General features: G+C 36.5%; 1 protein-coding gene across 7 annotated transcripts in view; it reads left to right on the plus strand.

The window, feature by feature from the left end:
- Positions 1 to 21001, plus strand: part of PLXNA1 (plexin A1) — a 452635-nt gene that overhangs the window by 300756 nt on the left and 130878 nt on the right. For all 7 annotated transcript variants that reach the window (XM_039321819.1, XM_039321814.1, XM_039321820.1 and 4 more), the window contains one exon: positions 13210 to 13410. In XM_039321819.1, the coding sequence (XP_039177753.1) occupies positions 13210 to 13410 (201 nt within the window). The remainder of the gene's footprint in view (positions 1 to 13209; positions 13411 to 21001) is intronic.

A 21001-nucleotide genomic window follows, 5' to 3' on the forward strand; every position in this document is an offset into this window, starting at 1 on the left:
ATATTGCAAGTAATATTTGGAAGATACTGAAATGCCAGTTTAACTTGTGAAAATTGTTTTGTTTTGCAGTCAGGTTTATTTGACCATAAAATTCTCCTATGTCTCCTCAAAGTATAAACTATATACCATAAACTATATTATGTATAAACTGTAAACAATGGTGTAATGTGTTAAAAGGCATTTTGATATTCACTGCTATGCAAGCACAAGCAATAGAACAGAGTCAAATTAGAGTCTTGGACTTTAAGAGAGCTAATTTCAATAAACACAGAGAGAGTTTGGGAAGGATTCCATGGATGAGAATCCTCAAGGGGAAAACAACTCAAGAAGCTTGGGAAATTTTGAAAAGTGAGGTTATAAAAGCCCAGTCTATCACAATAACAAAGAAGAAGAAAAACAACAGCTCTCAATAGAAACCAGCATGGCTGTATAAAGAACTCTGATAAATTGAAAGACAAAAAGGACAAGTATAAAAAGTGGGAAGAGGAGCACATGACTAAGGCAGAATATCAGCAAGTAACCCAAGCCTGCAAAGATGAAGTGAGGAAAGCTAAGGCTCAAAATGAACTAAGGCTTGCAACAAAAGTCAAAAATAACAAAAAAAGAGCTTCTTTCAACGTGTAAAAAACAAGAAAAAAGTTAAGGAAATGATTGATCCATTAGTGGAAGAAAGTGGCAAGAAGGTGACAAGCAACAGGGAGAAAGCAGAACTATTTAACTTGTTTTTTGCATCCGTCTTTACACAGGGAAAAAACAGTCCAACCTATCAAAAACAGTACTGTGAAAAACAGATTAGAAACACAAGTTAAGATAGGCAAGAAAATGGTAAGTGAGCACCTGTCCATCCTAGACGAGTTCAAATCACCAGGACCAGATGGATTACACCCCAAGGTTCTGGAGGAACTGGCAGATGTGATCTCAGAACCACTGAACTATATCTTTCAAAGATCCTGGAGCACTTGGGAACTACCTGAGGACTGGAAAAGAGCTGATGTAGTCCCATTTTCAAAAAAGGAAAAAAAACGGATCCAGGAAATTACAAACCTATCAGTCTGACCTTAATACCTCAGAATATTCTGGAAAAGATAATCAAGCAACAAATCAGCGAATACCTAGAGGCAAAAAAGTCATTACCAAAAACCAACATGGGTTTGTCAAAAACAGATCATGTCAGACAAATCTTATTGCATTCTTTGATCAGGTGACAAAATTATTGGACCAGAAGAATGCTATGGATATAATTTACTTGGACTTCAGTAAGACATTTGATAAAGTAGACCACAACCTACTACTTGATAAGATAGAAAAATGTGGATTAGACAGCATCACCACCAGATGGATTTGTAGCTGGCTCACCGGCCGTAGTCAGCATGTGGTCCTCAATGGAACTGCATCTACATGGAGGGAAGTGTGTGTAGTGGGGTGCCCCGGGGCTCTGTTCTGGGCCCAGTGCTCTTCAATATCGTCATCATTGATTTGGATGAGGGGATAGATGGGGAACTCATCAAATTTGCAGGAATAGCCAACACTCTAGAAAATAGGCTTAAGATATAGAAGGATCTTGACAAAAGTGATCTTGATTCTATCCCTTTGTGAATGCAGTCTAGCACAGTGCTAGGCTGCATTAACAGAGGGATAGAATCAGGATCACGTGAAGTGTTAATACCACTTTACAATGCCTTGGTAAGGCCACACTTGGAATACTATATCTAGTTTTGGTCACCCCAATATAAAAAAGAAAGAAGAACAGCAAAGATGATTAGGGGATTGGAGGCTAAAAGACATGAAGAACAGTTACAGGACTTGGGTATGTCTAGTTTAATGAAGAGAAGGACGAGGGGTGACATGATAGCAGTGTTCCAATATCTCAGGGGTTGCCACAAAGAAGAGGGAGTCAAGCTGTTCTCCAAAGCCCCTGAAGGCAGGACAAGAAGCAATGGATGGAAACTAACCAAACAGAGCAGCAACCTAGAACTAAGGAGAAATTTCCTGATAGTTAGAACAATTAACCAGTGGAACAACCTGCCTCTAGAAGCTGTGAATAAGGGGTAATGGGTGGATGGGAAGAAGCATTCATAGTTTTTATAGATTGTGCAACTGTCTGTTCAAAGCTTGAAAACTTGTCCTTTCTCCATCATAATTGGAAAATAAAAACTAATGTCTCCAGATATAGCATGATCAGTTTATAAACTAAACTCTAATAGTTCAGTATGCAACTGTTTGAAACATGCTTCTGTTTCTTCTCTTCCCATACAGTCCAGTTTTAAACTTAATGTGAGCCTTACTCTAATATTAAGCCTGATTTTCCATTCTGCATTTGCTTTGGTATGATAATGGCAAATTTCTCTTTCCCTGGCCTCATTTACTGTCCTATGACTTTGAGTGAGTGGTAATGGTTCTTGGGACACAACTTTGACTTGGATTTAGCTCCTATCACTTACCTGTTGTGGTTTATTTCATTTCACGGATTACCCTCCATGTTTTGTGCTGCAATCTACAGTGGGATTGACAGTTTGACAGCTCCTGTGTTGTACTAGATGAATCTTGTTCTAATCTTTGGTTGTGAGTGCTGGCATAGTGGAGATGCCCTCAGCTGTATTTTTCACTTCTCTCTCTCTTCCTTGTATCATTTCCCATTATGACTTCTGCCTGGCAGCCATTCTGGACTGATGAGTGTCAGCTCCATATTAAAGAACTCAAGCTTCTGGCAATGAGCAATTAATTCTCCCTCCCCCACCCCCTTCCCTCAGTCTCACCCTTTATCATTTCTGGGAGCACCAGCCTCCAAGGAGGAACCACAACAGATTGGCAGTCATTCATCTAGCACCCAGCCACCAGCAATGTGATTGCTTTTGCAAGGGCTGGTTATGTGAAAGGGAGAGAGGGATTTATTTTATTTATTATGTGTCAAATTCTGTCAACAATTGCTAAAGGCAAAAGCTGCTGCTGGATTTGGTGAGCCTGTTCTCCCAGAAGAATATGGATGATCAAGATGAAAGGACCATTGTCTTATATAGAGAAATTGAGGAGAAGTTACATTAGCTACCTCCCCCTCCCCCCAGCTCTCCACCAACCTCTGTAAAAGCAGATGCTTTCTGAGGTATAAACTGCTAGGACAGAGAGCACACTGACTAAATTTACGCTTTGCTCTAAGCTATGTTTTATGCAATCATTAAAATGGTGTGGTTCACACAAAACAAAAGGCAGGCACAAATTGTGGTTCCTATGGTCTTAAGTAAGTGCCTTCTCTAAATAAATAAATGAAAAATGCTCATTTCCATAAGCCCTCTCTTTATCTCTTTTGCCAGTATTGTCTCTGTATCACTCTTAAAGTAATGATATTGATACTGTGTAGGACAGACAGAAGACTAGCAGAGCGCTTTCATATGCATCAGATAGCAGTCAGAAGATACGATGAAAACTCCTTAAATTCACAATACCTGGAAAAACTCAAATATTGTTTCAACTGGGAAACTAAGCTAAATCCAAAAATGCTAGGGAATTCCTAGAAGCTTGGGATTCAGACAAATCAACCATCAACAGACATATAGAGATAAGCCACATGTACCCACCATTCAAAAAATAAAGAAGGAAACAAAAAAAAATTAGAACACATCCTTGCCAGCAGCCAACACCCAGATAAGCAAGGATTAACATCAGAGAAACAGTTAAGTAGAAGACAATACTCTAATCTTATAAAAGTTTATTTAAATCCAGATCGGGCTTTGTAAATACTGGGGCCCAAAAGGGCGAGGCACTGTCTTATGTGGTTGCATAAATATACATGAGGGGCAGTAGTAACAAAACACACAAGTCCACAAATATAAAGTAACAACCTGAACTGGCGTATAAATATTCTTTAGTAATACCGTATTTTCCGGCGTATAAGACGACTTTCTAAACCCTGAAAATCTTCTCAAAAGTCAGGGGTCGTCTTATACGCCCAGTCGTCTTATACGCCGGAATATACGGGTAGCTGTTCTCTGAATTTAAAACCAATCTGCCCCCTAGTGGCCAGCCCTATTTTTTTTACAGAAATAAGCACTAACAGGACAAAGCATACAAAAATCCCATTTTTCTACATCGCCCATCACTTTATTCTTTTTCAGGAAAAGCAATTAAATAGTAGAAAACAGTAAGCTATATAAATTAAGGACATTACATCTACAAAAAAACATTCAATTTACTTCTTATACCTATAGCAGCAGTCAATGAAAAAACTTTTTGATTCAGCAAATCACATTGATTAAGAAAGATACTGGTCAAAGGAAAAAGATCAAAGTGAAAATTAAGAAAATAGATGATGGAATCTACCAGAGAGAATATTTAAAAAAGAAACATTTGTTTGAATATGGTTAAAGAAACAGAAAAGATTCTGAATACATATGTCATTCTAAGAGAGATGAATTCCTTAAATAATACTGTATGCTTCCCTGCCCCTTTTTATTTTATTTCTTGATATAAGTAATATAATACTGCTGAAATGGCCTAGATGAAGGAAATGTTTTAGATAATTAAATGTGTCTGAATTTAGGGAAATTATAATGTATAAAAAAGAACAAAATGTTTTGAATAAGACCTAAAGGATTTGATGACTAGGCACATTAAATAGAATATTTAAAGATTAAATATATTTTATCAAAATAATAAGAACAAAGAAGACATTTTGGGGAAAAGGGGAAATCAACTAAATGTACTATGTGGATTATAGATTATAGAAACCAATTGTTAATGATTTTTCTTTACAAATGTAAACCCAGCAAACACACTGTTTACCAACTATTAAGTGATTTATGTTTTAAAAAATCAATAAAATATATGGGGAAAAAAATACCAGCTGAGTTCAGGAAGCATTAGGGAAGCAGTGGTGGGCAACACTCGCTTTCTAGCAGCAAAGGAATGGAGCTCCTATTGTGCTCATCTATAAACAAAAATTCAATATTGTACCATATTTTCCGGCGTATAAGATGACTTTCTAAACCTTGAAAATCTTCTCAAAAGTCGGGGGTTGTCTTATACGCCCTGTCGTCTTATACGCCGGAATATACGGTAACTGCTAGCGGCAGCAGGTTTAGAAACTGTTGGTGGTAATATCCCAGACTGGATCTCCAGTTTTGCAGCCCTTCCCTTTCTTGCGTTATCACTCTAATCCAGCTCCCATTTAGTTATTAAGAGGCACAATATTTGTGTTAAAGGAACAGAAATTTAAGACTGCTCAGCTTTGTGCAGGAAAAGATCAAGGGGAGACTTTTGTTCTCTCTCTCCATGATCTACAGAAGCAGAGAGTTTCACTATTTTAAGGTCACTACGAACCTCGGAGACACTCAGCAGTTAAATCTGTTTTCCAGATATCTTTTAAGATTCAGATTAAAAATTGTTTACCTTCCCAGATGAGAGGTAGAGCAAAATATTCATGTTTTTAGTAAGTTTGGATTGTCAATATTAGAATATCATGCAGGCTCATCATCCCTAATCAAAGAACTGCCAAGGAGAAAACCACAACCCCAAGTCTGGCTACTGTGTATAAACAGGGCAAACCCACACTCAGTAGTACTGATTAAGTTATTTAGTTGGTTAATGAAATATCTGCAAAGAGCACCAAGGACTCCATGAGCAGCATTATTCTTCTTGGCAAGTGATAGCTTCCACCTTGCTACACTCCCACAAACCTCATACTGAGTACTTTTCTGATAGAATCACAAACATTGTAGTGAAGAAAAGAGAGCTTGCAGATTGTTGGATATTGTTTTGGGCTTCTTTGTAACTTTTTCATTCAAGCCAGAAACTTCTACTTTGGTTTACTCAAGTTGTGAAGATCAGACTTTGATAGTGAATATCCAGAATTTTGTTCTTTAAATAAGGCAGGACCTTTCACACACATCTGATTCGAATCCCATTGATTACACCATCTGTCTCTAATTTCTCCTTCAAATCAACTGATAATCTTAGGGGTTAAATACTTTTGCCAGTAGTAGAATCCACATGAGACTCTTAGCATTCAGTAGCACAGATATACAAAATTTAGAAAAGAAGATAAATGTATTTTCAAGGAATTCTGTGTAATAATAAAGAAATGCTATTTCCTTCGTAGTGCTGAAGGAATGATCAATATATAGCCAAATGTCCTTATACCATCCTATATTTGCTCACACTTAATTAACAGCAGAAAAATACAAAATCCTGATTTATATGCTTCTAATATGTTTACTAAGCAAGAATCAGCCACAGAAGCTTCTTAAGGTGTGAGCTAAATATTATTTGCTGATTATGGAAGATGAAACTGTTGCTACAAACTACTGCAATCTGTTCAAATATTGGCAATTCCACACTCAGCCAATGAAAGCAGTTCTTGTTTTGAGCATAGCTTCAGGAATTTCTACTTCTGGAGAAAAGTAAGCCAGACAAAATACCACTGGATTTGGGATATAATCAGCTCATTGCTCAGGATGGAACTAGCTTTCACTCATGCATTGTGTTCTCTTATGGCAGGGATGTTGGCTGAGGAATTCTGGGAGTTAAAGTGTACAAGTCATAAAAGAGCCAAGTTTGAAGACCCCCTGTCTTATGGCTTCCAAACTCAACTGATCAAAGTAGCATTGAATGGGCAGGAGATATTACCACTTTCATTCTGGAAGCAGGGGATGGCTTAAGACACATCTGTCTCTTTGGATTGCTACCCTTTCATAAGTGTTGAGCAAATCCTTAGAGCTCTTTTAGGCAAACCTGAGTCTGGTTGTATTGCATTGTACATGCAATAAAACCAAATGTATCTTGTACATTTTAGCCAGAAAAGCCCAATGAAAAAATCCCTCTAGCTCTGATTTTTAATTCATAGATTTTTAACCCTTCTTTGTTTCTGATTCATTGTTTTTGAATTCCTGTTAGGAATGAATGCCAAGCCAGGGAAGCACAATCTATGTAGCATTTTGGGGGCAAGGTGCTATGTGATTGTATGCAAGCATAAAGTTATACAGTAATTATTCATGTATAAGACCAGCTAGATCTCTTTGCGTTTGAATTCCAGCATGCTGAGTTCCAGCCGATTGGAGTTTTCAAGGAAAGCTACACAGAAGAAGGATTGTCGTGTTTTTGTAGGCACCACACAAGTCTTTATTCATTGCATAGTTCAGTTGGCCTATGAACAGGTGCTTTTCTGTGCTTCTCTGAAAAGGGAATTGAACCCACTTTTCTTGCTGTCCCGTGATTCTATGTTTTTAAAATAATTGTTCTGCATTCAGACTGTTTATAGTCAGAATACAACTTCCCGCCTAACATCTAGACTGCCTAATTATTATTTTTAATTCAAAACCTTTGAATGACAACAGGATGCAATTTGGATAGTGAAACAAAACAATCTCCTAATTTTCTTATCTAATCAAAACATGATTTGATAAAATTGAAAGCAGGTGGAAGGAGAGAGATGAAATTCATGAAACACATTCTTTGAAGGCAGGTGCTTACTGTAGTTTATTCCTTAACAATTTTGTTCAGCGTTCTCCCTTCCCCTTGTTGTTTCTAGTAAATAAGCCCCAAGTAGCCTCAGAAGTAGCTATCAGTACATTAACTTGGAGCTAATAATATACACCTCTAATTTTGAAAAAAACAAATGATGAAAATAGGGAAATAAAATAGTTAACTTTTATTGGTGTAGAGTTTCGTGGCTGCAGTTTGTTGTGCAATATTGGGGTTCAGAGTTCATTGACTGTGGTCTAGACAACAGATTTCCTGGCATTTGACTGGTATCTTCAGAGGCAGGCTGTCTTTGACAAATATGTGAAGATACATAGACCATCTTGCCTCTGAAGATGCCAGTCACATTTGCTGGGAAATATGAGGAAATCTGTTGTCTAGACCCCCCCCCCCAAACTGCCCAACAGTCACTTTTTATTGATTCTGAATTGGTTCATAATAGCTTTTCTAAAATTTATGAGACTCTGAGGCTAGTTGAAACTTTTAGTAGAAAAGTTTGGGAGCAGCTAAAGCAGGGCTGTCAAACTGCCGGTCCGTGGGCCAGACACGTTATCCGGAAGCTGCACCCACCCCATTGCTGACAATGGCAAAACCGTCCCAATACGTTGTGTGACATCATGTGACGTTTGGCATATCTGAATTGAGACAGTTTGGTAGGATTTTTTTAAAAAAACTGTTTCTAAAGATATTAATAATGCAATAAATAAAAAAATGAGAAAAACGGCTTGTTAAATATAGAAAGATGATCCTTTCTATCATCTTGTCACTTGGAGGACATTTGACCCTTCACTTTCAACTTTCGTTTCTTAACTTTTTTAAATCTTTAGATGCTTAGAGCATTCTGTTGTCTCAACTATCAGATAGATCATGATGTGATTTTTTTTCCAAGTCAGAGATATCTTACAAAATGAGACTGATGTGCAAAAGTATCTGTGCAGGCATAACTTAGAACGTTACAGTGTAATTAAATGGGTTGATGGCAATATTGTCACGCACACTGCTGTCCAAAATTCCATATATAGGAAAAGATGATGGCTAAGCGGTTGATAAGCTCATAGTGTTTGAATAAGGTGATGTTCTCATTAATCCTTAGAATTGGCTATTGAAAAAGGGAACAGCTGGGAAAAACCTGACTAGCATCAGAGCCATTTTTTCTCAGAAACTTTCACTCCAGTGTCATGAATGCTGAGTCATGAAGCTTTTTAGAAAAAAAAAATCTATAGGTACCAGGTGCTTCCTGTTTTTCAGTATGGTAGAATTTTTGTTCAATTAGGCACTGTTCCCTCTATATGCCAAATATAACATAGCAAAATTGGAGCATTTCTGGCTGAAAAATCACTAAAATGTGTATATCTTTAGGGTGAAAAACACATTAGCTCATTCACTGTGTTTGTCTAGGCATCTGGGCAGGCATATTTTGTGTCAGATTGCTTTTGTAAGCACTTTTAAGGACTCTGCATAGTTATAATAGCACATGCCTCTAGTCCATTTACCAAGATGTCCCATGAATTTGGTTATCAAAGATCAAAGAGCTGTGATAATCTAATTCATAGCTAAACAGTGAATTTTTCAACCTGTCCTTTCTCAGGGGTGTTGAGGCAGCAGGAACAGGATGTTGAATTCATTTTGGGGAAAAAATGAGAAAAACTAGTTAGAACTTTAGAAGCCAGGAAACTCAATATTCAGGGAGCTTTGAAGGAGGGAGCAGGGATTTGCCAACTATTCTGAGCTAGTTTGGTTTGATAATTTATTGATGTAAGGGATAGATTGATGAGAATTCTATAAAGTTCCTTAAAATACCAGGCCTTTGTGTATTTGGCAGTGATTCCTGGTATAGAAAGACACACCTCTTTCTTGTCTTTGCTATATGCTCTGTTCTATAGAATAAAACTTCCTGGATTGTGCTAAATTTAAGCATATGCTGGTTTGCTTCTTGGGAAGTCCCCACTGAGCATACATATCTTTAGGCTCCTAAGGCCAGTTTTTTCGGTCTGTAACACTTAACTTGAAAACATGTTATTCTCTCCCTGCTATTTAAAGCAGGAATACCTTTGCCATTAGGCCCTGGTTGGCCAATCTGGATATTGCATCAGGGTATTGTTGCTGAAGTGGTGCCCTTCTGGGATCCAGGGCTGTTTTCCTGGCTGGTCCTGTTTATTTTTATTCTTCTCTGCTCTCTTGAGTATTGCAGCTAGGCTTTTGGGAAGTTAAGATGGTAGTGTGAGAGCAAATAGTGTTATGAAAAGTTTTTGGCCTCTACTTTGTCAGCTGCTGAACATCCACTTGTTGAGGGTAATTGGGAAAGTTCACCCATGACTCAGATGGTAGTTGGCTCAATCAATAACTGAATCTTGTTTTCCATTAAATGTAGGTGCAGCATTTCCACCAGAGCATCCAGAGATGCCATGATATGTTACTGGGGATTGGTATCACAAGAAAATGGGGAGATGCACTGAGTCTTGCTAGACAGAGCCGGATGATATTCTGAAAAATAACCTTGTAATAGATTTGGGGTTTTTGAAGGTTCTGAAGGTTTTTTTTTTAATATTAGAGCAGGTTGTATTTCTACATCAGACAGGCAGAAAAAGGAAAATTGATATTTTGGTTTGTCAGGATCCACATCCCATCTTGTTGTTCTGTAGCTTGTTTGTCATGGAAAGCTGTCAACAAGGAGAAGTTAACATTTGTTACCACCTGAATGATAAAGTTAAGTGCCGTTATAGATTTCATTATTGCTTTCCAAGGGCATGTACTGGTCTTAAGTAAATAGAGGTATTATATTCCTAAGCTTGCAATTTATTTGATACATGTTGCTTTTTATTTTGGAGAAACAGCAAAGATTTGTGTAAAAGCCAATTTTCTTACTCTACCTACTATCATGCTTAATATTTTATCTCAGCCTACATTTAAGGAACTTAAATTTCAATATATGGTTTCCACTATATTTGTTTTGCAGGATCAATCTTGGTTGGTTATCTGGACCAGAGGCTTAGTCTTCCAAGCCTTTGTACTCCTGCGGGAGTCCATCCTCAAGGAACTTCTCTCTATCAGAATATGTGGTTCCCTGAGGATGGGCTCCAGCATGAGTCCAAAAGCTTGGAAGATTAAAGCTCTGGTCCCAGTAACCAACCCAGATTGGATCCTGCAACATTATCCCGGGACACATATATTTGCCTTCATTCCTATTTGTTTTATTCTCTCATAAGCCTGTGGGTGGATTTTCTCTCTGAATGTGGCTAAAATGAAGTTGGATAGTTTGAGACTCAACACATTATGAGATCCCAGTTAGTGTCTCAGTAAGTGTAAACCAAGCCATCACATTAAGCTGTGATACAGTTTATTTATTTGGGCACAGTTATACTTTGATAAGTGTGTTTAGCTTAGGAGATAGGATAGAGATAATAGAGTGGTTCAGTTTCACCTTATGAGCTTCGTAGCAGATGATAAATTCAAACTTGGCTTGAAGTGCTTTCTCCAGTATTATTTCCACTGTACTGCATTGATTTTCTCTAGTGTTCTTGTCAACATTGCCTTGGCCTTTCCTTTCATAGCAAGTTGAATAGTGAAATACCATGGTAAACAGCTCATCTGATACTCCAAGGTCCTTCTGTTTTTTTAATTCACTGGCAGCTTTTGTGACAGAACTGTCAGCCTATATTGTGTTGCAAACCCTTTTTATTCTCTTTGCAATGGGCACACAAGAAGAACTGAAAACTCAATTATTCCAAATACATATGTATTGTGATTCCTATTATGTAGCATTTGTTATGGGCCATATTTCCACTAACCATTACTTCTGCTTAACAAAACACTTTGAATAGTAAAGCAAGCAAGCAAGCAAGCAAGAGAAATAATTCTCTTGGACATCCACATGATGCCCTTATGGCATGGACTGAAATCTCCCACCTGATTTCATTTTTAAAATTCTTTTGAATAACAACATCATTATCATCAGAAAGTAGGAGAGGTGTACATGAAAAAACTTTTCAAATCTTGAAACAAATAGTTTTATTCTGAAGGAAATTATTTTGAATTGGTAGTGGTTGGATATAACAAACTTCAAAGTAAATTGGGTGTTCCATGTTTTGTTTAAATAAAATTTATAATAGTTTGGAGTGTTTCAGCAGTGGAGAGCTTTCTGATATGTTAGGAGGAAAGATGAGAAGGGACGGAAGAAAGGGGATGAGGGAATTAAATGCTGTGGTCTAAGAAACAGGTTTGTAAGATCCAGTTATTATAGCCTTTCTTAATAAAGTATGGCTTCCTATGGGGTTGATTTTCTGGCCTGCTGTACATAGTGGGGCTGTCAACCAGGACTCTCTTAGCCAGAAAAATAACACCTGAACTGCAAGTGGCAAGACAGCTTCCAATGACACCACTAAACTAGAATGGTTTCACTCTCAAAACATTTCCCACCTAAACAAAAGTTCAAGTTGGTCTGTGTCCAAAACAAAATTCCGCATATTATTTTGAATTAGAAGCAAAACATTCATGTGTGGTTTGCTTCATGCATGAATCACTAGAAGGTCAGTGCTCCAAGAGGTTCATGTTCAATCCATTTTGCACATCTCTAGAAATCTGTGTGTAGCAAAGCAAGGTGCCAGACACAGATGTAATCTGTAAGGTATATTTTTCATTATTTCTTGCATTGCCTTTAGTACCGGCACAAGAACCTAAAATGGTGGCTGCATCCAATGCTTTGAAGTATACCTATATATTCATAAAATAGATAAGGCAAACTGATCCCTAGAGAGCTTTCTGAATCTGAGAAATCAATAGGGTGGTGAGGAAAAACCCACAGGTGTGTGCTTTATGATTGGATGTATGTACAAAACAGTCATCCTGAGGGTGCTATTAATATGCTCTTAAATTGCTCCTTGAATGCCTACTAATCCCCAAAATTGAAGGCTATGAGATGCTCTTCCATTTCTAATATACCCTTTCCATGATAAGATGTAAAGCCAAGCATTAGTACTTTTTTCATGTAAAGCCAAGCATTAGTACTTTTTTCTCTGGTGGGATGGGCAGAGCAGTAACATTAGGGTTAGTATTTCTGATCTTCAGATATGTGTAAACATCACAGGAGTAGAAACTAACCCGAAGCAGAATTTTTTAAATAACTGTCACAGAAGTACCTAACAATTGATGACTTAGGTTAACATGAACACATTCATAACATTTTATAAGCTGTATTTTGAATTGTTAAATGGCTCTTGCTATCTATAAGCAGAGATGTCAGACTTATTTGTGGTCCGGGTATATAAACTGGAGTAACTGGAGACAAATCACTTTCAGTGCAATAGAAAAGTGCATGATCCAGAATTCTGGAAAGGCTTCGATGAAAAATCTAGAATGGTAAGGGGAGAAGAGGCTGAGTTAGTAGAATTCATGCTGGGAGTTGGAAACCACAAATCTTGAGAGCATCCAGGTGAGGAAGAATAGAATATGAAAATAACAGGCTGTAGGGTCTTCATTAGTTTGAAGTAAGGTGAATAGCAAGGAGAAGCTTTTAGGGAGAGCATTTCCAAATGGAGATCAGTCACTAGCCAAGTGTGTCATTTGACATGGCTTTTCAAAGTGGTTAATGATATCATATGCACATTACAGTATAACCTTATTCCAGAGCTAACCATAGTAAACTAGTACTATAAATTAGATTGGTGTTACTGTTCATCACCATTGCTATCAGACATGAAACAAATGTGTAAAACCTGTTTTTTAAATCCTTCTCTCTCACAGGACTGCCCACAGATCCTTCCAAGCACCCAGATTTACATCCCTGTCGGTGTGGTGAAGCCTATCACTTTAACAGCCAAAAACTTGCCACAGCCGCAATCTGGACAGCGCAATTACGAATGCATCTTCCACATCCCTGGGAGCCCCTCCCGTGTCACTGCCCTGCGTTTCAACAGTACCAGCATCCAGTGCCAGAATACCTCGGTGAGTCCATAGCCCAGAACTGTCTTCTGAAAAACTGCTTTTGGCCTTGGATATAGAGGAAGCCTGAGTTGGGTAGGATCATAGGAAATTAAGAATGTATTTGTGTTCTTTGCTCATTCTGCCTAATTAACATCAATCCTTTTTAGTGAGTTGCTGCCTTCCCTTCTTTTTATGGAAAATGTAGTTATTGAGCTTCATCCAGGCTTTTCTCTTAAGATTTAGCATTCTAGTCTCATTCATTTTGTAGTTGTGTTGTTATTGTTGTGGAGGTGTGGGGAGGAAGTAGTATTAAGCATGTTTACCACCTTGGGTTACTTATAAAGTAATAAAGGCAGGATAAAAGTTAAATAAAAAATAAATTCATTCAGAGGTGTGTGTGTGTGGGAGAGGGCAGAAGATATTTTCCCCCTTGTGTCCATATTATCCTATCCCCAAATACTTCCTGGATGAGAAACCAAATGTTTTTAATTAGGTCAGGTTAGTATTCTCACGTGAGATTATTTAATTGCCATGAGTGCTCTTTTGACAGAAAAAATAATAACAAAGGCAGCAGCAGGTGTTGTTATTGTTTCAAGAAGTTCCACATCCTTCATAGTACCAGAGTATTGGATGAATGGGCTTAAGGGAGCTCTGATCATAAAGACCTGTAAATTTAATGTGCTAATCTGTAGAGACAGTTTCTTGGCTAGCCTTCTGGGCTATCTTCTAATCATCACACCTTTATTTAAGACTCTGTTCTGCTGAATAGACCACATTAGCTCAAGGGAGTGAAGTGTGGTTAAACTAGCAGAAGAACAATAGAATAATATTGATAGGACAGTCTAAAGAATTGTATGTGTAATTAGTGTCAGCAAGTAAACTATTACTTTTCTTCATTTTTCAGTCTGCATAGAGACATCCAGTGAATTATCCAGTGAAGTGTTACATTATGGCCCATATCTAATAAAATAGGGTGAAATTGATTATTTGGTAGCCTTTAAGAATAAACTTATATGGTCTGTCCCTTACATTTTTCTAGTTTTTCTCAGAACATAGAACTTTTTGTGACTGTCTATTTTACACTATATTCTTTCCCCCATAGCTGAGATTTATAGCCTGCAACTCTCCACAGTTTTGACTATAATCCCCAAATTGCTGATGAATTATAATTTTAATGTATTATGAAAAGGAGATTTGATTAAGTATACTATATGAGGAGAAATCAGATTAGATGTGATTAATTTTAGTTACATTTAAGAAATTTAATTTTATTCCAAAACCATGTTTAGAAGTGTCATCTCTGTTATGTTATTTGAAAATGAAATGCAGCCCTCAGCTGAAATTTGTCTCTAATTGTCTGTTATGATATACATGAAACTACTTGGAGATTTTATTTGAGTTTTGGAATTTGATGCCCCAAGTCTATTTCCTTTCTGAATAAATCCAAAGAAGCTGTTCCAGGTTCTAAATTACTGTCATAATATTAGATAGAATAGGACAGATGAATGAAACACAAATTGAAGCTTAATGTAGATGGAGATGCTGTCAATCAGTTGAAATTCAGATCAGAAAATAAGAATGGAATCTATCCTGGTTGAACTTACAGTATACAATACCTCTCTTGGACACTCTAATTCTGGATATCTGGGATTTTGTGTTCACTGCAGGTATCTTGAGTACTTATCTCATAAATACTCCCTGCCCACTTAATTGAAATAACATTTGCAGGAGAGAAGCTGTTTTGGTTTTATGGTGAGCCAGGATCCTGATAAGGCCTGGTGAGACTAATAGTAAGACAAGAATGTATTTTAACAGCTAAGTCTGATGTATCTCAAATCAGCTGTATTTGGGAAGAGGGCAGATGTTAACTAGAAAAACTAAAGCATAATGTATGAGTTCATTGTAATTAGGCAGCAGCAATCAAATATTGCCTGTAAACTAGATAGTAGACTATTAAGAGTGTTTTTTCTATTGAATCTCTGGCATGGTTGCTTTTTGTACTTACTGCCTGCAAAGCCTCCAGGATTTCCATCCTAGCAGAGTTGCAGAGAAGGACTGTGTGTTTGTGTATATTTACAAGTGAGTCAGGTCAGGCAGTAATGATTTATTTAAAAATTAGGTTGAATGTTCTTTTTGTAGGTAAAATCCTATTTTGTTGAGGTTGTGTGTTCCTTCTTTCCTTTCTCAGTGACACTTCTGCCTGCTTGCTAGTCATTTCTCTAGACACTGGTTGTTTCTGCTGCCATTAACAGCAGGATACTAGTCATTTATAACTTGTTTACTGTGAGAGAACAAACAAGATCTCTTCTCTTTTCCAAGAAACCTTGTGTGAGTATTGGGAATGCGCACATCCATGTAGAAGCGTGCATAACCTCAAACCAAATATTTATTTGTTTATTGATTCTGCAATTCATATGGGGAAGAGTTATTTGTATGACAGTTGAGAAAACCTATATTAATACATGTGCACTGAAGATCAGGATGATAGGGACTGGACAGTAGACGACACAGAAAACAAGTTGGCTGGCTGGGGAATTCTGGAAGTTGAAATCCATCCATCTTAAACCTGGCAAGGTTGAGAAACACTAACAGAGGATAAGAGAGAGAACTCATCTAGCTTATGAGGACAGATTATTCCTTGGCCACTGACAGTTGCACTGTACACAATACAGTTTTGCCATTTTCCCAGTTATTAGTTCAGAGACAGTTCTTCAGAGGTCAACCAAATGGCTATTTCCTTAGCAGGAGGTCTGTTAACTGCTCTGTCTCTGAGTGCTGTCAGTGAAACATGTACATAGTCTTATCACATTCAGCTTGAAATCAGGTCTGGAATGTAGAGATGTGAGAAAAATTTGCTACTAGGTAGTGTGAATACTTCAGAAGTAGTAAGTTTGATGTTCTTCAGGAGAAATCATATTAGAATGATGATCTGTTTAAAGAGACTGAGTCAGCTGGTTAAATCACTTAGTTGTACTGCTCTACTGGAAATTTAGCTGTGAGCTTTGCTTTGACTTTTTACGAGTTATAAATGTATCAAGTTTAGAGCCAGTCTTTTAGTAATATACATGTTCATATCACTGAAAATTAATCAAATAAAATAATATAGCATACTAACTTGACTAAACAGGAAGAGTGAAAGCTTAAGTGTCTGAGAAGTAGAGTTAGATCAAATTCAGCAAATTCTGTAAAAGGTCTTAGAAGGTGGGGTTCCCTTATTCTAACAAGACATAAAAATGATGCCAGATGAACCTCAATGGGAATTGATGAGACAGCTGGTTAAGTTTATGTGAATTGAAGCTGTAACAAAAATGAGAAAGTATAACTTTAAAAGTTCATTCACTATGAACTTTTAAACTATCTATTCTTTAATCTCTCTCTATTCTTTAATCTCTTCCTTCTTTTCCTTCCCCTCCCCTTTTTTTCTGTGTAGAGTATACCAAGTCAGGCCGACATATTATATAAATAACATTAAATATTTGAATTGGTTGCCATTTTCTTTTAAACACTTCTTTATTCATTTGACATGTGACCTTTATACATTTCTAAGTACAGTAACATTTTCTCTGAAATAAAAATTAATAACTTTAATAAAATATATTGATTGGTCTGTGTGACCCAACAAGGCATACGTCTGTATCTTATGTTAATACATAGTATTGATTATATGATTGAAAGGAAGGCTTTGTTTTTTTCTCAGACCGCTTTAAATAAAATCAAAGAATCCAATTTAGATTTACTAAGAGTACTGGGATGGCAGCACATTGTTTTTCTTGTCTTAAATTTAGTGCTGCCTCCCTTCTTTTTGGATAAATATAGTCTCTCATGAAAAGCGATTCTGAATGTTTTGTATGAATACACATCCTTACGATTTTCTGTCCGTTCATGCGGCTTTGATGCATCCTTTTCACTTTCTTCCTTTGAGGATTTGGGCTTGCTTAGTTGTATTTTTAACAAGAAAAATGAAAGACAGACACGGATCTGATCACCAACCTGTGGCTAATCCAGCATGCTGTCTTTCGTTACTCCAATATACTGGATTTCAGGTATCTAAGATTACAAATAGCTTTCTCATCCTTGCTTTGTCCCATTGCCCTGTTTTTATCAAACTCTCAAAATGGTGAACCAGAGATTGGATCCCGTCAGCACCTAGTATCTTCTGTTCTATTATTTTTGCTGGGTCTTGTACATTCGGGGTCAGGTCCTTTCCCTCCAAATCTTTTCTTTAAAGCTTCCCATTTCACTTTAGAACACAATTGAGCTTCCTTCATTCTAAAGAGATTTGGTCTGCTTTATACTGAAGGACACTGTTTAACAATAAACAGCGTGGTTGAACAGTAGCAAAAGTGTTAGCTTAATGGGTCCTGAAGGTTGTATTTGAAATACAGCCCATGGGGAAGGAATTCTGTATCTATAGCAACACAAAACCTGAAAGAAGGAAGAGCATTTTCTCATCTATAAGCACAAGACTGGAGAACATGAATTCCATCTATGCTATTATTGTTTCATTAACAAACAAACAAAAAAAAGGTGCTAGGGAAATGCCATGGGATATTTTTTTTTTTTTTAAGCATAGTTCTGTATTCCTTTAGTGGCTAAACCATATAGAGATTTTGTGTGTAGGGATTCCATTAAAACTCAATGGAATTTCGATCAGCCTATTAATTATAAGACTACAGAAATGCTACTATGGAGAAGCAGGCCAGTAGATATTGTTTGGACATGTACTCAGAAAGTGGTTCTGATCTAAAAGTTGATAATGGAAGTAGATAAACATAGGCTCAAAAGCAGAACAGAATTCTTGGGGTTAAAAAAGGCTTAGAATCCAAGAAAAGCTCATTTAAGAAAGATTTGTTCCCACAATCAATTCTAGGCAGCATGTCTCATTTCATTTGCATATGTGTTTATAATTTTGCATGGGAAAAGTCATGGCTATTCTCAGGATTGGATTTGTTGTGAAAAAGAAATCTTGTAATCTTTTTTTATGGGAAAGAGTTGATGTTTATATTTTCCTATGAAATAACATCATCATGACTATTCATGTGTAGGTGTTGGCCCAAGCCCAGTGAAATCCAATTGAAATTAATCCTTTATTACTTACACCTAATGGAAAGAATCTTCTAATCCCCTAAATCTATTCTGAGAGATTCTAAGGTGTGGCTACCCTTTCTCATCCAGACTACACCTCTCTTAATTCAGACCCCTCCCTGGGAAAGTTCTATGTTGCCAAAACTCTCCCTCACTGCTTCTCCAGATGCACATTCTGTCATAGTAGAATACGTGGATAAATGGAATTGATTCTAACCCTTATAAAAATTAACTATGAAAATACAAGTATTTTAACTCCATAAATCTCAAGCATTTTTAAAAACGGGTGCAGTTTCACTCAGATTTTGGCATAGGGTTCAAAAATCCATTTATCTTTTGTCTTCTCTCATCTTGTCTTCTTTTTTGCTAGAGACCAGAAATTATATTTGAAACAATATTTTGTTAGAATTAATTTGCATTTTTACCTTAGCTTTTTTTACCAGATTTACATTCCATATCTGTTATTTTAGGAGGGTTTTTTTTAAAGTTTTGGATATTGACATTTAAACTTATATTTAATGCAGCATTTGATTTCTATTTTGATAATAGCTATTATTCTAGATCTTTCAGTCTGAAGAGTTTGTTCATGCTTTCAAAGTTTGCACTTTGGTTTTGTCTTAATATAAAGAGAGAACTACCAATTTCACACGTTTCTTTTCATGTTTTTGGTGTCCCCCTTCCCATTTTACCTAGTTTGATTGTAATGCTTTATTCCATACAAAATTAGATAATTTTGCAGGATATTTTGTTATTTGGATTAAAAACACTTTGATTTAAATTTACATATCTAGTTTATGGTAGATAACAAGCATACAACAATATAATAATATTCATTTATGAGATAGTGGATTTCATTATTTGAATAAGGACATCTGTTGCTGTTAATATTGCTCCATCCATCCATCCATCCATCCATCCTCCATCCATCCATCCATCCATCCATCTATCCATCCAGTTTGTCTACAAAAATAAGGTAATTGTTTCAATCAGTGTTTCCAACTTGGGCAACTTTCAGCTGTGTGGACACCAGCTTCTGGAATCTTCAAGAATATCTATGCTGGCAGGGAAATTGTGAATTAAAATTGAAATTTTAAAAAGGTTTTGAAAAAGAATTAGGTGTATTTATAAGCACCGGGCAACTTGTGGCCAGTCACTGACTGTTAATTAAAATTCCATGTTCAAAGGCTGTGTATTCATGATGCCAGACAAAGGAGTAGAGAAACTCATTTTCATACCTTATTTTAGACATTGAACTAGCTGATGTTTGGAATAAAGATGGCAGATTATATATCCCTTGGTCTGCTTGAGCTGTTCAATTCGTCTGGCATACAGTTCAGATTCATTATCCTATAGCCGTTTAGTCCTGTTTTGATATCATGAACAAATTGCTAGCAATTTACTCACTTGTTTAGTGCTGGTGCTTTTCTAGTCCTGATTTGTTTTCCATAAGAGAGAATGATTTTTTTTGTGGGAATAGTAGATAGTGTACCAATAATAGAACAGTCATATTTTGTATGGTCTGTCTACTCTTCAGGTAGTTACAATTGGTCCGCTTGTTATATGAGTCTTATATTTTTCTATTTCTTTCTATTTTATTATTTTAATGTTTGAAAAAAGAGAAGAGACATTGAAACCATAATTCCAGGGAATAAAACTGATCACTCTTTTGCTTACATTAAATGTCCCAATGCCTGCTGCCTGGAATACCATATCTCCTGAGAACCAGCTGGCCCTGAATCTGCTGACAATTTGGAAACCCTTAAAAAGCCTTCTATCACTAAACTATAACCTGCCTCTCCCCCTCCATTCAAAGTTTCCAAGTTTGATTATTTAAGTAAGAAAAACATCCATACCTTTAAACTTTACTGATTTATGTAAAACAATATTAACAAGCAAGATTTTGCCAAAATCTTGCTGCAGTCATTTCACTGGATTCTCTCCACTAAGTTTCTAACTACCAGTGGATATATGAAGTATGTTCTCTACCAAATGTGTACCAATAGGTCACAGTAACCTGAAAGGAAATTCTTCTCATCCATCAAGGAGCAGATCATCTTAAACAGTGCTTTGAATAACATTCAGTAGATGTAATAAGGGTAAACTAATATCGCTGTCCTTATGGAATAAACCTGAACATGGGTTTAAATCTATCTTTAGTTGTATTTAATTACCTATTTTGCCATCAGTGTTCTACATTATCAGTCTCTAACTTCTTAACCACTTGATCAAACTAGCTCTTGTAAATAAATACTTTAATTATTTATTCTAAAAAACTCTTTCTTTCTTTCTTTCTTTCTTTCTTTCTATCTATCTATCTATCAGCTAGCTAGCTAGCTAGCTAGCTAGCTAGCTAGATTTCTCAATAACATGGTGACTTTGTACAGTTAAAAAGATTTAGAATAATCCAAAATATAGTCTATTTCTGATAGTAATTAGTGAGCGTTAGACTCCTAATTGTATCTAGAATAAATTTTGAAATCAGAATTTTAACTGAATATAATGCCATCATATAATTTTAGGTCAGATT

This window comes from Crotalus tigris, unplaced genomic scaffold (assembly GCF_016545835.1).
Source record: "Crotalus tigris isolate CLP2741 ecotype Arizona unplaced genomic scaffold, ASM1654583v1 scf7180000023829.5930981, whole genome shotgun sequence".
NCBI lineage: Eukaryota > Metazoa > Chordata > Lepidosauria > Squamata > Viperidae > Crotalus > Crotalus tigris.